This window comes from Argiope bruennichi, chromosome 6 (assembly GCF_947563725.1).
Source record: "Argiope bruennichi chromosome 6, qqArgBrue1.1, whole genome shotgun sequence".
NCBI classification, from domain to species: Eukaryota; Metazoa; Arthropoda; class Arachnida; order Araneae; family Araneidae; genus Argiope; species Argiope bruennichi.
In genome coordinates, this window is record NC_079156.1 from 108,865,616 (window position 1) to 108,883,098 (window position 17,483).

Sequence of the window (17,483 nt, forward strand, 5' to 3'; positions counted from 1 at the left end):
AAAAATGAAAAAGGGCAGATTAACCTTGCTCTATCACGATTAAAAACATTTTTCTGAAAAATTCCTAGTAAATCTTTTGAGTTAAGACAAATTAAAAACAGCTCAGGGGTATTATGATATTTTAATACCTTTAGATGTTTACAATAGTCCTCCAAGTAATACTTTCATAGTTTCTATAATTTAAGTAGGCTACATGTATTATTAGCTATGGATATAAAGCTATATGTTAGCTTCAAAAAGCACATAATATACTTCCATACACATACACATGTACAAAAGAAAAAAAATGGAAATTAAAAACCACTAAAAAAACAGGAAATAAAATGTCACAAATAAAATAAGTACTTAAAAATAAGATCCACATTAACTAAAATTACTCAACTCATACTTCCCATCCATATATGATTATAAAATATTTGTATGTTCAGGATATATCTCACACAAAAATTTTTATTTGACTACAAATACAAAAAAAACACAATTTTTTTCAACCAGATATAATTTGGGGAAAAGGAAACTACCAAAATTCTTATAACAACAAACATAATATGAAGAATATATTAAATTCCAAATAAATAGATTTATAATAATGGCAGTATTACAAAACATTAGTATTAATAAACCAACTAAATTAATGACTTACATCATATTAATTTCAAACTATGATAAATATCTGATTTTACTAATTTGGCACAAGATTTGTAGCTATGTAAACTAAAAGAAATATATCTTGTAAGCAGAAAAGAGGACAAAAAAAGGGGAAAAGAAAACACGGTTGTTATTTTCATATATTTTAGATTTAAAAATTTAATTTTAATAGCAGTATTATGCATTTCAGTGAAGTTCAAAAGTTAATTTTTCTTATAGATAAATAGAATGATTTTCCCTTATATATAACATTAAAACAATAATAATTAGGACTAAATAAATTGATAAAAGAACTTTGGGGGGGAGGGGATGAAGGTCAATACAAGTATTACAATAATCATCTTTTGCCTTAACATAAGATAAAAAAAAGTTTCCACATTTTGAAATTAACTAATAGTGGCAAAATATATTGCTGCGATGCAATCACTTGATTATGTTCAATAACTATTTGTTCTAGATATAAAAAGAAATTTTCTTATTGTTTTTCTATTCTATTTTCAGAAATTACAATCACCAAGTTTTTTTCAAGAAATTGTAAAGAAGGGGGGGGGAGTACGAAAAGACTTAGGTGGTTAAAGGTGTCTACTCAATGGCTGTGAAATGCACAAGGAAATCAAAGTATCCTTTTTTTAAAACACCAGTAAATTATACTGCTATTAAACTCATAAATTTTTATCAATGAAAAGCAATATCCAATTAAAATGGGAATAGTTACGGATTTATTAATTACAATAATAAAAAAAAATTAATAGAAAAAAAAATGGAATTCTTTATAAACCAAAAATGTCAAACACAGATGCAGTTAAAACTGACATCTACTTATGTAGTTGTTCTATAAAAATCCAAGGCCCTGTAGTCATAAAACAGACCAAAAATATTGGTAATATATATCTATTGGAATTAAATTTATGCATATTTGCATACAGCATTAATGCATATTTATAAATAAAATTTTCATATATTTCTTAGCAAGCTAAAAAAAAGACAAAGAAAAGAAAAGAAAGCACATTTTTTCAAAATATGCTTCGACATATTTTAAATGTAGAGATCAGTTTGACTTTATAGTATAGCCTTATTTTACTTCCAAATGAAAACAGTTTATCTGTGATTTTCTATGAAGTAAATAATATGTTAGCTAATTAATCCATTTTAAATAGCAGCATCATTTATTAACAATAAAAGCATTAATGAAAATATTCAAAATATTTTTGTACAAATATATGGCTTATAAAAAAAGTAACATTGAGTTTTGTTGATGACAAATAGAAGACAACACAATAGAAATAGAATATTTTATGCAAACTCATTTGGAAAAGGGGAAAAAAAATCAAAATTAAAGAAAGTTAGGGATTTTCAGATCCATGTGCAATAAACTACATTTATATTATTTCCTGTTAAATGTCGCATGAGAAACTGTGAAATTTGCTTCCAAATTTTTTAAAGTAGCATTTTAAAAAAACACATAACTGTAAAAAAAAAGGAAACAACTTCTTAAAAAATATTTTTAAACATATTTAATAAAAGGCCGCTCCTGTTTCATATAAGTGCCAAAGATTTAAGTGATTATTCTGCAACAAAGTATTAAAATGAAAAAAAGCTTAAAAAGAAGCAACTTAATGAATGAAGACATATAATGAAACGTTCATAATGGATTTGAATCTGTAAAACCACACTTTTGAGAATATTAAAACAAATTAAATACAGGATGATTCAAAAATTTACATTAAGTTTTTAAGCACTTATATACCACTTAAAATAACCATAATCAATGCATGGTTGAATACATAAAATGGTTACAAAAATTGGCTGGTTTCGTCAATATTAAGAAAACAATAACGTGATTGATGTCAATGATTTTTTTCTTATTAACTTTCATTAAAATGCAAATATATATTTAAAAAGAAACCCTTTTCTTAAAATTTTAAAATATTCAAAAAAAATTTCCTTTCCCGCAAAAATATGATTGAATTGCATTAACATATCAAATTACCAGCATTTAACAGCAAAAGTAGAAATTACAGCCATTCTACATTCATCAAAAAACAAGAGGAATTTTTGAAGCATCCTGCATTATTACATACAATAGTTTTTAAAAAATTTAAAATCAATAAAATAATGTGGTACACAAAAACAACCTCTTAAATGTAATAAAAAAAAATCAGCAGAACCGACATTAGCTATAATATGCAAAAATATTGATTTTTTTTTTTTTTTTTTAGATATACTATCTAATTAAATCTTCTCCATTAAATCTATTGTTTTCAACATTCTGAATGGTTTGGGGAGGCATTAGAAGTTTGGTCAAGCAAGCGAACAACCTCAATTAAATGTTCAGACAAAACATCTTGTTCCTGTTGATAAAAAATATGTGATTGTAATATCAAAAAGAGATCTGATAAAGATATTTTTTTTTTCTAATTATAAAAAAATCTCATATATAAATGCTTACTTGAGACTTCTTCCTAAATGTTTTTTCAAAATCGTCCTGCACACTGAAACAAGTCAAGATATTATACAGTCAAGGAAATTAAATGTACATACACAATTTTTTAAAAAATAAATAAATACATAAAAAAAATAAGAAAAATCATGCAAAATTGTCTGAAACTTATCCAGATATTAAAATATGAATGAAAATGCAGAATCATCAACCACACAGCACAAAAATTGTAAAGAATATACAAACAAATGCATGCATGCAGTGCAGATTGACTTGTTAATAATTTCTATTTTTGAAAAGACAAAAGGAACGCTGGAATATTCTCATAATCATGAAACTAAATTGCATGTTAAGAAATTTAGGAAAGATTAAATATTAAATGTCCATTGAATTTATAAGTATATTTCCGGGTTTTCAAATCAGACAAATTTAACCACTTGCAATTATTAATTATTTCCAAAGTTGCACATTAATGTGGCTTCAAAAATGTAGCAAATGCATATAAAAACACTACAATACTGTACATTGAAAAGTTGATGATTAGATTACATAGGGCAATGTTTAAAATTTTCACCTAATGTATTTGGTATTCTCATTTACATTTGATATACAAGCTTCTAAAACCATAGTACCATGACATAGCATTCAGAAAATTATTGAATAATTATTTTTTCATGCTTGTTGAAAATAAAAAAGCAGGATTGAACTCAGATATAAAACTCATTACAATAATTTTTTTAAGCTGGAAAATAAAATGATTGTTATATATATATTAATGAAAAAATAACATCAATGCAATCTACATTTTATTATAAGAAATAATGGAAATGTTAGAAAAATTTTCATATGTAAATAATTCATACATGAAATTTGGTAAATAAATTTCAAACAAGCTAAGCAAAACCATAATTTCCATACACAATTATTTGCTACCTGTTGGCAATAAGCAAGATAATGAAAGTAAATTATTCTGAAAAATAACTGCAAATGCTACAATTTGTAAATACTTCATAGAAAATAAGTGGGTGAATTTAATCTCATGCAAATAAAAAAAAAAAATGAATGGTTCAAGCAAATTTTCCCATGCTCTGAATATCAATAAATTCCTACCTTGGTTATCCTGAAGCTGAACAATAAAAATAAAAAAAAGAAAGTGTGAGAAAAAGGCTAATTTTATATAAAATTATCATGTTATACACTATTATTATTTATTTTATAATACCAAAGTGTATTTTTATTAATTTTCTAAAAATAATAACAATTAGTGAAATAAGGCATTTATGTTGCATGAATAATGCAATGTCAATGATATATTTTTAATGTTTATACATTTTAAAAAGTTTTTTTTATATATATCTGTAAATCTGTTAAAATGCTGTACTAAGTATTTAATAGATAATATAGGTACAAAGTATTTACCTAACAAGAGTTTCAATTGAATCATCAGCTGATGAAGAAGATGAAAAAGATCCCGTCAATGAATGACTCTATAAATAAAGGAACATAAAAAGATTAATTGCATTGAATTTTTATCAAAACAAAAAGCACCACTAATTTAATATGCATATTATAAAATAGAATGATAAAATATTAATAGGCTATAAACATATATCAATTACCTCTAAACTGCAAATCTTTTATAGCTATTTCAATAAATTGTAAGTGTGAAATCAAAAATTTTAATAACATTTTTATTCTAATTTGTACACATTTTTAAAATGGTTTATGCAGTAGCTATTATGATTTTTTATACTGTTATTGAAAATTCTTATTTTAATAAAATACTACTTACTCTTTCAGTTTGAGTAGCTGCATTGGAACTTGAAGCACTATGATTACATCCAGCTTGAACTTTCAGATACTTAGTCTGTTAAAATTAAAATCAAAATAAGTATTGGGGAAAAATTGGACTATTTAAGCATAGCATCTAAAAAAATATTTGTAAAAAAATCATTATTTACCATTTGTTGCTGAAGCAAGTGGATAGTATGGTCTTTATCTTCTAATTGCTGTTGCAAAAGAACTAGCTGTCTTCGTAAATCTGCATTTTCCTTTACAAAAAAAATTAAATAAATAAATAATCATGCAATTTTATAGGAAGGTATATATTAATAATTAATGTTTTCACCACAAATGATATAAAAAAAAACTATTATGATAAATTGATATTTATTAAAATGATTTATTATTTAAAATTTACTATTTTAAAATGATGTATCATAACCAAAGTACACTTAAGATAAAGTGAAATTTCTACACAAATATGTATAGCATATTTAATATGGATTATCTTTTCTCTATCAGAAGGTAACATAAATTTACTTTGATCTGATTCTTATCTGATTATTAAAAAAAAGCATGAAATAAAATATTATAATTAATTAAAAAATATTTCTTACTATATTTGATATTTACTGTTTCTTAGGTACTAAAAAAAATCAATTTAGATAAATTTGGTTTAAAAAAATAGGTAAATTAAATGTTGCTTTTGTAATTTACTGAATTAAAAAGGATAAATAGAATTTTTTTTTCAAGCAAATATTTACACATCATGCATAACTTGTTTCTCTCACGCTCTCATTTAATACTCTTTACATTACAATAAATAAATAATAATTGCTATGATTTTTTGAAAAATACTTATAATTTTTCAATTTTATAGGACTTTAAAATTTTTTTAACTTTTCATCAAATTCTTGGGTAAGAAATGCATATAGTAAGAGCTTTAAATATTCATTCATTAATTGTAATAATAAAATATTAAGAACTATACTTGTAAAAAATGTTTAGAATTCCAAAATCACTGAATAAATTTCAATGTCTTTCAAAGAAATGTACTAATATATATATATATATATAATCTTTCACCTTTCAACACATGATTGAAAGTTTCACAGTGCATACAGAACATAATATAATTATCTGACTATAAATACAAAAAAATTATGTAGAAAATATTTACTTAGAACAAACTACAAACATTATAGCATGGTATTGAGCAAAATATCGACCAATGGTAATATGCTAATTATTTTTTTAATTAAAAACATTTGATAGACATTTACCAATTTTTCATCCCTAATTAAACTTTCCAATAAAGCTGAATATTATTTAATGAATATTAAATAACAACAGTCACCTTAGTAATTCTGGATACTTTTTTTAATTCTGGATACTTTTTTTAATTGTTTGACTTAATTGTGATAGTCTAAATCTGTAACCAAAGTGTACTGAAGCAAAAAATAAATAATTTTACTGGTATCTCAAACATTAACACAACTAACTTAACATAATTAAAAATTTATATGTTTAGCACTGATTACACTTACTTCAATAATAGTTGATATATCTGGTCCTTTCTTATCATCACTTTTAGTGAGTGCTGCAAGACTTGAAGGAAAATCTGTTTGAGCCAGAGTGTGATAGAATAAATTCTAAAAAAAAACATTAAAATTCAGTGACTTTACAAAAATTAAATTGATAAAATGGAAAAAAAATTAATTAGTTTTAGTAGATTATAATAAACTTTAATTTTTGCTTACTAACAGAGCGTGTATGTTCCATTCATATTTTAAAATTATTAGTGATAAAACTTCATAACTCATTATAATATATCCCGATCTAGAACAAATACTGATGTATACATTCACACATGTATCTATACATACATTTATATATAAATACCAACTATATTAAATTTATATATCGATAGAAGCATTTATATTATAAATGTATACATTAGAAATGTACACATTTATGCAAAAAAATGTGTCTGTCCTAAAAACTATCAATTATTATGTTCATAAGTAAACTTCTTACTAAAGGGTTAAGTATCACCAGCTGTTGTGTAATGGATTGCAATTTAATTTTATTACTGAAAACTATACACATTTAGATACAAATTTTAGCAGCAAATTCTACATTTATAAAGAAGTGTTTGATTATTAAATGAGAAAAAAAATTAAAATGAGAAAAGAAGTTTAAATTAATTATAACATGGTACTAAAAGCAGAACTAAAATTTAAATATATTACTTACATTAGTATTAACCTGGTCAAATGGATTGATGGTTTCAGCCTATTATAAAAAGAAAACAACATCTTTTAGAACAGCATTCAGAAAAAATGCAGCATATGCAATCTAATAGAATAAATCACAATGCTATAATACCTCTTGAATAACTGATTTTAGTCTCAAAAGTAGGGTTTTAACCCCATTTAGATCTTGGCACAATAATCTGTAAGAAGAAGCATCAAGTTTAAGACCTCCGTCATCAGCTTCTGACACTGTCATTTGACGGGGTGGTCTCAAAGGAAGGCTGACTGTCCTTTGACGCCATTCTAATCGTTCCGCTGGAGTAGATAATGGTCCAGAAGATCTACGATGCAGTCGCTTTCTAAAATAGAAAGCAATAATAAACATAAAAGTCATCCTACAGCAATTTGGTCTCATAGAACCATAATAAATTTGTTAACAATTAAATCTAACAGACAAATGAGAATACATATTAAATGAAATAAATATTCTGGAAATTAATAATAAAGATGTTCTAACTTAATAAGCAAGAACGTCAAAAAAAAAACTATTTTGATGTATAATATTTAAAATGCTTATTTAACTATACAAGAAAAAATACAAATATTTAATGTATCTTATACAAACTCATGGATGATTAATATTTAAAAAATATCAAAGGATACACAAGTAGAATATTGATTGTGAATTGAGCTCAAATAAAAATGATCTTATTATTTTATCAAGCATCATCTTTTACTTGTAAAAGAAGGTGCAAATGATGAAGTAGGCATCTTGTATTAAAATAATATAATTTACAATTATGTCACAAATTCAAAAATGGGAAGTGTGCTTATTTAAGACTAAACTCAATTGCAATAAAAAACTATTGCAACAAACTATATAATAACATGAATTGTCGAGCTTATTAAGCCTTGGCATGTTTCGTACTGATAAAATTTTGAAACTGAAATCTTAAAGCAATTGACTGCATTTTATTATCTGATCAAATATTCTCTAAATTTCTTGAATCTTCAGAATCAAGAATTCAAGATCCAAACAAGCATTTGATGCCGAAGCTGGTTACCAGGTCAAAGTCACTACAACAATATAATGATAACTCTACTTCTATTTATCAGTAAGAAAGTATAAGAAAATAAAAAAAAGCCAGATACACATTGCATACACTGATGCATCAATGTATATTTGTTTCAAGAAAGAGTTTTATTATCCCACAGACAGAAAGATTAACATCTTTGCCTACAGCTGAGTTTGTTTGTTTTTTAATTATTATTTGGCCATGCACTATTAAAATATATATTTTAATAAGGATCAGAAATATTTTAACTATTGTTTTTATGTTTGAAATTTCATAAAATACATTTAAACATTAGATTCACTGTTTGATGGAATACTTTTTGAAAAAATATAATTTAGATATATAATAATTATTAATTGATAATATATAAACTGGACAAATCTAGAAAAGCTACATTCAGTTAAATAAAATATTAATAACTATTATAGCCAATAAGATTCAATAATTTTATTCTTTTTCTTTTTTTTTTTTTTAGTTTTGATAAATGCAAATATGTCTCATGAACTAAAAAAAAATATATGGTTTCATATAACAATACTTCATAAACACAACAGTTTAAAATAAATTTAATACTATTTTATTTTAGGGATTAATGTCACAAGACTGAAAATGTTTTTAACAAAAGATTAATTCATTTTCAGAAAGAATTTTGTTAGCATTAAATATTTTTGTACAGCAATTCATAAGATTTTGAATATGCAATTTATGAAATACAATGATGCTAGTAATTCAGATTTTTTTTTTTTTTTTTTGCTTACTGATGTATGTTGTTACATCAAGAAATTAAAAATAAACTTCTATTTAAAGTCAAAAAATATTATTTATTAGAATTTTTTTCTTTTTTGATTAAAAAGTTACATTAAGAAAAGAAAAAAAAAATCAATATTTTGAAATAAAAAAGATTTAAAGTCAAAATTTATCTCTATATATATCTTAGAGATTTGAAATAAAGCATATAAAATTATTCAGCTAGCATTATTGAATTAACAGTAAAGGAAAATAAAAAAATACCCACTAATTATAAACAGTATCATTAAATCAGTAAATTAATGTGATTGAAAATACTCTTTCACAAAAAATAATTAAAGACTATGTACGTTAATCAATAAATAATATAATCAAATATGATATAAAAATTAAATTAAAATACAAAAAATACATACAAACATACAACTATAAAATATGTGAAAAAAAAAGTGCATCTTACATTATATACCAGTTATGAACATTTTTGTTATTATTTCTAAAATATTTTGAATAGAAATTGATTTAATAAATTCCATGTATTGTTTAAAAAAATTTTAATAATTTTATTCCCATTTTTAAAATAGGATTGCATTTTTATCATTAATTCTTTTTCTCCAAAATCAATGCATTAATTGTTGCAAAAAATATTCTGAATAAAGTATGTGAGAGTAAACAAAAGAAAAGCTTACATGAGTTCTGGACGTTTAAATTCAAAATTTCTTTCATACATTTTAGCAGAAGATGAAGGCAAATTTATCTTGCCAATTACGCAGTATACTTAAATCTCTTAGTGACAAAGTTTTTTTTTTTTTTTTTTTTTTTTTTTAAGCTGAAACAACAAATAAAGGCTTCAACTGACCATACTTCAAAAATTGAAAAGATTTTTAAAAGGAAATACATGACATCCAAACATAAGGAGCAAGAAAAGGGTGGAAAAAAAATCAAGGAAACTATAAAGTAAATGATTAGGAAAATGAGGAAATTTCAATATGCCTACATTTAAGATAAAAGACAGTGACAGATATAAGGGAAAAATCTATCCAGTCTATAATGAGAGAGACTTCAAAAAGATATATTTTGCTTCTTTCCACAGAAGGAAATGCATAAGTATTATAGATAAAAGTTATTAAAATGTCAAATGTTCTATGAAATATTCAAAGTTCTGCAATAATCAACATTAGATTCAGTTCTAAAAAAATAACTTTAATCTCTACATAAAAATGATTTTGAAAATAAAACTTTATGCAATAGAAAATAAATAGTTAAATTCTTCAGAGAAAAATGTACTCAATGCTGACATTCAACAAAATAAAAGGGAAAGAGGCACAGGCAAACAAAAATGAACTTAAAAACATTTAAAAAAAACAGATTGATGATTAAACTTAAATTATGAGCATTCACACACAAATGCAATTTTTAAAAGATTGTTAATTGCTATAGCAATAACAATAAAAAAATTTAATACAACTAGTGGCAAAAAAGATTGAAGGAAATAAATGCCAATGTCATGTTAAGGGATGTTGAGATACTAAAACTTTACTCCTCTTTGCCTTTATAACTACTGCATTGAAAGTGGGAAAAACTAAAGAAGCAGAGAAATTCTTTCTCACGCTCTATGTCATCTGCCAATAACCAACTGTAGTTTTATAAACTTTCCACAGAAATTATTAATATTCATTTTCTATTATCTATGAAAATAACTTATCACACATGTGGTAATAAAAAAGAAAACTAGAGTAAAATAATGAACAAGATGATCAGAGTATCCCATAGATGCTGATAGCAGAAATCCAAATGTGCTACTGCTGTAACAATATATTGGTCCCATATAGAAATATGAGAAAGAGAGATGAATTTGTACCCACATCTTTGCCTCCCCCAATAATCAAATAAGAATAAACTATTACCACCCTGCCTAATAATCCTGTGGGAATAGAATAATCATTATGACAACTTTGTAGATATTAAGGGTGGAGTCCTAATAACCATTATGAGCCACGGCCCAGCCTTTACTGCAGGAAGTATGTTCTGATTTTGGGGTAGGAAGCAGCTTACCCCATACCATTAATGCCCACATATAAAAACATTAAGCCCAAATGAGACATTAAAAGCAAAAAAAAAAAAAAAAGTGCCCAGACACCATTTGCTCTTGATATTCTACTGTAATTATTATAATGTTATTGCATCTCACCTAATATAAAATGGTTATTATGGCTGAAAAATTGCAAATGCTTACCTCTTTTCTTCAAAATCAATTTTTTTCTCAGATTTCAAAGGTGCAACTTTGTCCACTTCATCAACTTCTGATAATTTTCTCATAGGGGAAGCTGGTCTAAAAAAAAGAGAAAACTTCAATTACCATTAATTATTAGATGGGTAAAAATAAATGACAACACAAATTACTAATGTTTAATTGACTATAATAATATATGGCATTTTAAAATATTCACATATTTAAAAACTGTTTGCAGATCCTTTTTTTGTAATGGTATCTGTATTTATTATACAAAAAGGTAGATGCAATAAACAATTTTAAAGGCAGCAATAAAAGTGAATAGATACCCCCCTCCCAAAAAAAATAAGAAAATGGCTTGAATTTCTTTTGAATTTTTGAATGGCCATTTGAATTTCTTTTATATATTCAGAACACTTTAGAAAACATAATAATTTAATAATTCATATGGAAATAAATATATTGATGTGAATTTTGAAAAATCTATACATACAATGAAATCAGTTCCGATAATAACAAAATTGCAACCTTCTTAAATTATGATAAAGATTTGAACAGAAACTACTCAGTAATAATTTAGAATCAAGAAACTTAAACTATCAGAAAATTTTAATGGCATTTAATCTATACCAATTCCTGAAATCAAATGTCTAAATGAAATTTTAAAAAATAAGCATTAGAAATAGATTTAAAGCATTAGAAATTAAATAGCATATAAGATATATAGAAAAAATTTCATTCTATTTGCATTCTATTAAATGCTAAATGATGAAGATTTTAAAAATATGTTTTAAAAAATAATTTTCAAATAAACTTTTTGATAAAAGCAAAAAAAAAATTAATCCTAAATTTTAGGACATATATTACATATGTGAGTAAAATGATAAAAGAATGAATTTTGTACAAAAGAAAAGCTTCTTAATCCCTTACCTGCCGAGGATAACTTGCAAGATTCGGTTCCCAGTGCCACGTATATATATATATATATATAGCTGTGAGATGTATATATATGCCAGGAACAGTTAACACATTGACTTAGGGAGACGTATATATATGCCCGCGGCAGGCAAGGGGTTAAACCAAAAAAATGTAGGAATATTTCGATAAATAAGCAAACTTTCTGCTTCTGCATCTTTTAATTTCTTTAAAGTTTGTAAGGAAAGTTCAGATACTTATGCAAAAAGTTTTAAACATTCTGACTTTTTTTTTTTTTTTTTTTTTTCATCTCTTTAATTAATGCAGCATTTTACTATTTATTAAAGTATACGGACTGGAGTAAGAAAAAAGGAACTTTTACAATAAAATAGAAAAAAAATATTTCAATGAAATGATAAGTAAGCTGGTTCCTCGCCCAAAATCAAAACATAATGAGTTAAAAAAATGTATGCCAAATGTAAAGATAAAAAAAAATCAACAAAAAAAATATCTTCATAACAATAAAATAATAATAATATATGAAGTAAGGACATTTTATAGAAAGATTTTTCAAATGATATTTAGATAATGAGTAAGTTTAAAATTTATATTTTTAAAAAATATTCAAATTACCCTTCATTAACAGTTCCTTCAGGAAAAGCATCAAATGATTTTTCATAATCAAGCATTAAATCATCAGAAGCAATGCTGGAACAAGAAGACCCAAGTTCTGATCCGAGTATTAAGCTATCTCTATGATCATTGCGTCCTTTACGGCTGGAATAACTACTAACACTATCAGTTCTTCTTTTATTAGTACTTGCTAATTGTAGGGCATGCAATTCAGACATAGCTAATTGCAAAGACTGTACATCTGAATCTTCAGATTTTGGATCACCAAAAAAAGTCAATCCTGGTTGATCAGCAATCTCATCATCTATTAAAAACTCTCTATTTTCTTCAGATGGTGGACTCAAGACACCATTTTCTGTGCTATCTGATTTTTCATCAGAATCTAGACTAGAATTACGTTGATGTTGAGGTGGTTTTTCTAAATTTGTTAATGTTTTTTCATCATCAAAACTACAATTATTCGAATCAGTGTCACAATAGAAAATAGTTCCACTAGAAGAAATGGGTTGACTTTGTTGTCTTTTCATTTTAGGAATACTAGAAACATTTGGAGATTGTTGCTGAAGAGGCTGCTGTTGGGTAGCCTTTTCTCTAAGATTGAATTTAACATCTGCAGGCTGGAAAGATTTCTTTTGATATGATAGCAATCCTTTATATGAAGCATAAGTTGAAAATATATTTTCTGAAGCATTCATTTTGAAAGAGTGCTTTGCTTTAGGACTAGACCCATTAGTATTTCCAAAAGGCTTTGGTTCAGCAGTCCGAACTGGTTCTGGACCAAAATGTTTTTCATCAAAACTCCATTTCCCATTCGGTTCTCTTTTATAAGTTGGTGCTTTTAAGGAAAGCTTTGATTCAGCAGCAGATTGTTTAGGTGTACTTGTAGACCGATTAGGAGAAGTTTTTACACTTATGCTAGGCGATATTTCATCTTGAAATTCAAGCTGTTCTATATCCTTGATAGTATCTGAATCTTCAGGTTTATTTTTATCAGTCAGACTGTTACCTAAACCTGAATCAAAATCAGATAAACTATCTCGGCTTTCAAATCCTTTAGTTGATGGAGATTTTGATACAGGACTAGGCCCACTGGAATTTCTGCCAGCTAGCTTCGAATCCTTAGGCTGTTGCATTTTCGAACTATTTGGAGTTTCAGGACTATTTTGTGAAGAACTAGGAGAAGATCTGCCCATAAATATTCGAGATATACCAGATCCCTTCAAAGGCGTTCTGCTAGGTTTCTCATCAGGACTAAGAATTTTATCTGGACAACTTTTGCTACCTAAACTCTTTGGCTTGATTTGTGATTCTCTAACAGCTAGTTTATTTACAGGAGAAGTTGCATTTGAAACATTAAAAGCAGAGCGTGAATTGACTATAGCATTATTATTTACAACATGTAAAGCTTCATTATCATTAATTATGGTCTTTTGTTCCCCTGAAATAGATGCTGAAACAGGTAGACTAGAACTAAAACGAGGAATGTTTGACTGGAAGGTATTCTTTGCATTCTTCAGATCACTCTGATCTGCAGTTGTCAGTGAATTGTGTTTTGATGGCAACGGAATGCTTTTTTTGGCTGCAAAATCAATATTTGCATTCTGAGTTCGTGTGTAAGGGGTGGGCCTCACCAATCTTGACCCTTCCTCTAGCTTAGTGGAAGCCATTTGAACTGTTGTATAAGAACGATTCCCTCCACTAGCCTTCTTGGAATAGCATGCGCCCATTCAGAGGAGTAATGAGAAAGGAACTGGAAAAGAAAAATATCTGCATTACATAAAGATAATTGTAAAACAATAATTATTTCTATGAATATTATCAGCAATTATATTCAAAAATGTAATTCAAGTGCAAAAAAAATATTAATGCTATGCATATAAAGCATTATTATCTTCAGCATTTATGAAAAAAAATCATTTGTTCACATTTATTAAATTGATTACTCTTCTTACTTTACAACACAAATTTTCCCTAACTGAATAATAAAACAAAAAATTAAAAAACTGTAAACTGGAAGCATGCACTTCTGCTAATATGCATATTAAATTCAAAAACAATGAAAATTTCAAACTTTATTCATTTTTTTTTCATTGATTTCATTTATTTAGTCTTTATATTTATAGTTGTAATATTTAATGTTAATATCTGTTACTAGCTATACTTAAAAAAGACATTATATATCAAAATGTACAGTTACTGAGCAAATAAAGTAGAAATATGGAGTCTATTTTAGGTGAATTATTTAATAATAAATAAATCTAAGCTAATTTTATAGATTTGACACATTTAAAGCACCAAATCTTATACGAATTACTACTTTATGCTAAATATAAGTATCTCAAAGTACCCAGAAATATTAATGATTGCAAGCACATACAACCTCATTATATTATAAAAGTACTATTATTATATTTACAATACCATCACTTTTTCAAGATTCGGTAATAAGTGAGAAATTTCTTAACTGTTAAAATAATGAGAAAGTAAATATATTAGTAGAATCAAAATTATCAAACTAGAAGTAAAAATCACTAATAGCTTTATATTATTGAAATTCAATAAACTGAATCAATTTTCTTTAAATGCAGCTTACAAATACTGCAATGCATATAAAATATTTTATGAAAAATAATGTGAATATTACAGTTATATTAAATCCTTCTATTCTTTTGCCTCTAAATATTTAATTAAATGTTGTGTCATTCTTTAAAATTACTAAAAACTTGAGGAAAAGTATTAGCTTTAAAATTCATCTGCTTCAAATAATATTCTCAAGTTAATAAAGCTACAGATAGTAAGGTTTCTTTATATGTGTAATGTCAAATTAATTTTTATTTTAAATAAAAAAAAACTTTTTAAATCACATATATGTTTTTAAAAAATGTGTTTATTTGTATCCTTACACCTATTATATTGAGTGCACTATTTCAAATACATGTTTAAAAAACAAAAAATTATAATTCATTTGCTGTATAACATAACTTTCACTACATAATCTTCAAGTACTGCTTAGAATATTTTGAAGAATAAGGAAGATTTTAGTGAAAATTTTGCTACAAATAAATTAATAGTTAATTTTTATTGATAAAAGATATGAAAATATTTTCATCCAGAACAGTATCAGATATACCAACAAACACAAAATAAAAGAACCTAATTTTTTAGTATTTAATCAGACATAAAATACATTGAATAATTCATTTTTAGCATATCACATGAAAAGATTTACAAAATTAGCAGCCCTCTAATCTATGTTAACTGTAATTTAATTTAGGTACAACAGCTTTGTTAATAATACATAAAATTGCATACCTAATAAAGATTTGTTTCATTTCTTCTTAATAGCAATTAATATATTCTAATTAAAATAGATGAATATTCAGATGTTGACATAAATAGAAGATTTGAAATCAAACGTTTCAATACTACTAATGAGATAGAAGATAGAGATCAGCCATGCAAAGCAGCTAAGTTAATCCTGAAATAATAAAAGTAATAGTGTTTAAAAGTAAATTTAAAATATTGAAAATAAGTATAATAAAGGAATTCATAGAATGCAATTTTTATATAAATTGTGCTTTGAAACAGTTTGCAATAACACTAATTTATAATTATCTAAAGATCATAACTCAGGATTATTAATATAATGTTACCTATGGTACACAAAATAGAAAAAATTGCATCATTCAGAAATTTCTATATAAATAAAATATGAACTACATAAAGATACTTAATAGTATGCAGCAATACAAATAGCAAAACTCTTAATATTTTCTAATCAATAAATAGAAAATGGAAAAAAATATGAATTAGACACTGCTAATTAAAAAATAAGTATTGATAATAATTTGTTATCACATTCGTGCTTTCTTAAAACACATTGATATAATAAATATATGAAATGCCAGTTATTAAATGATATAATCGGCCAGTCAGTAAGTTGTTATAAAAAGAAATCATAGGTAATTTTTATAGGAATAATGATGTAAATAACAAGATCATAATTTGATAGATGATGAATTATATTTCATACATAATTTATAGTAATAAAAGAAGGCACTTCGAATTACAATGATCAGCGCTTTTATTTTTAAAAAATAATAAGTAACAGGAATTACTATTATATTTCTTAAGAATGATTCAATATGTTCGGACAGAAATTCTTCAAATAAAACGAAAGTAAGTACTCATACATTCATCATAATCTCAACTCTATATTTTACATATATCAATATCATCTGCATATTTAAAGCAGGATATTAAAGGCATAATTACATAAGATATTTGTAATCGTGTTTCGAATATTTTAAAACGCAAGGAAATTTCGAACAAAAATTATGAGATATATATTATTGATTGAATTATTCTATTTTTGTGATTATTAGAAACTATGTTCTAACATGGATCGCAAACAACGTTAGAATTCTACTAAAAATTATTAAATCTACTATTTATTGACATTTTTAAAGCATACCTAAACATTACTTGCCCCTCTGCGTCAAAACACAAACCATGTAACTGCAGCGTCAGCCATGAATCTAGCGCAACTCTTCAGTATGTCTGAACGAACTTATTGATTTTTAAATACTATGATACTAAAAGAAAGACAATCACATTAAAAATTGAGCCAGATCAAGAAACTTTAAAATAAAGAAAATTTACTTTTTCTACTTAATTATGAAATTGAATTGATACTATTAATCTAATCTATATGCAAGCCCCTGTCTTCCTAATACTTAATATACTTTATATCT

The 17,483-nt window shown here is 25.4% G+C and overlaps 1 protein-coding gene across 4 annotated transcripts; it reads right to left on the reverse strand.

The window, feature by feature from the left end:
* Positions 1 to 572: 572 nt before the first annotated feature.
* Positions 573 to 17,354, reverse strand: LOC129971403 (uncharacterized). 4 transcript variants are annotated; one of them, XM_056085144.1, is made up of 12 exons: positions 17,204 to 17,354; positions 16,042 to 16,207; positions 12,730 to 14,479; positions 11,185 to 11,280; positions 7,259 to 7,484; positions 7,127 to 7,165; positions 6,418 to 6,522; positions 5,050 to 5,139; positions 4,881 to 4,955; positions 4,508 to 4,575; positions 3,098 to 3,140; positions 573 to 2,999 (listed from the first exon to the last, which is right to left on the reverse strand). In XM_056085144.1, exons 3-12 carry the CDS (start codon positions 14,454 to 14,456, stop codon positions 2,910 to 2,912), a joined length of 2,559 nt encoding a protein of 852 aa, XP_055941119.1. In that variant the 5' UTR covers positions 14,457 to 14,479; positions 16,042 to 16,207; positions 17,204 to 17,354; the 3' UTR covers positions 573 to 2,909. The 4 variants fall into 4 exon arrangements, with proteins under 4 accessions (XP_055941119.1, XP_055941120.1, XP_055941118.1 ...); XM_056085145.1 differs by lacking the exon at positions 17,204 to 17,354 and adding an exon at positions 16,848 to 16,897; XM_056085146.1 differs by lacking the exon at positions 16,042 to 16,207 and adding an exon at positions 4,199 to 4,214 and having other exon boundaries at positions 2,873 to 2,999.
* Between the last annotated feature and the right edge of the window lie 129 nt (positions 17,355 to 17,483).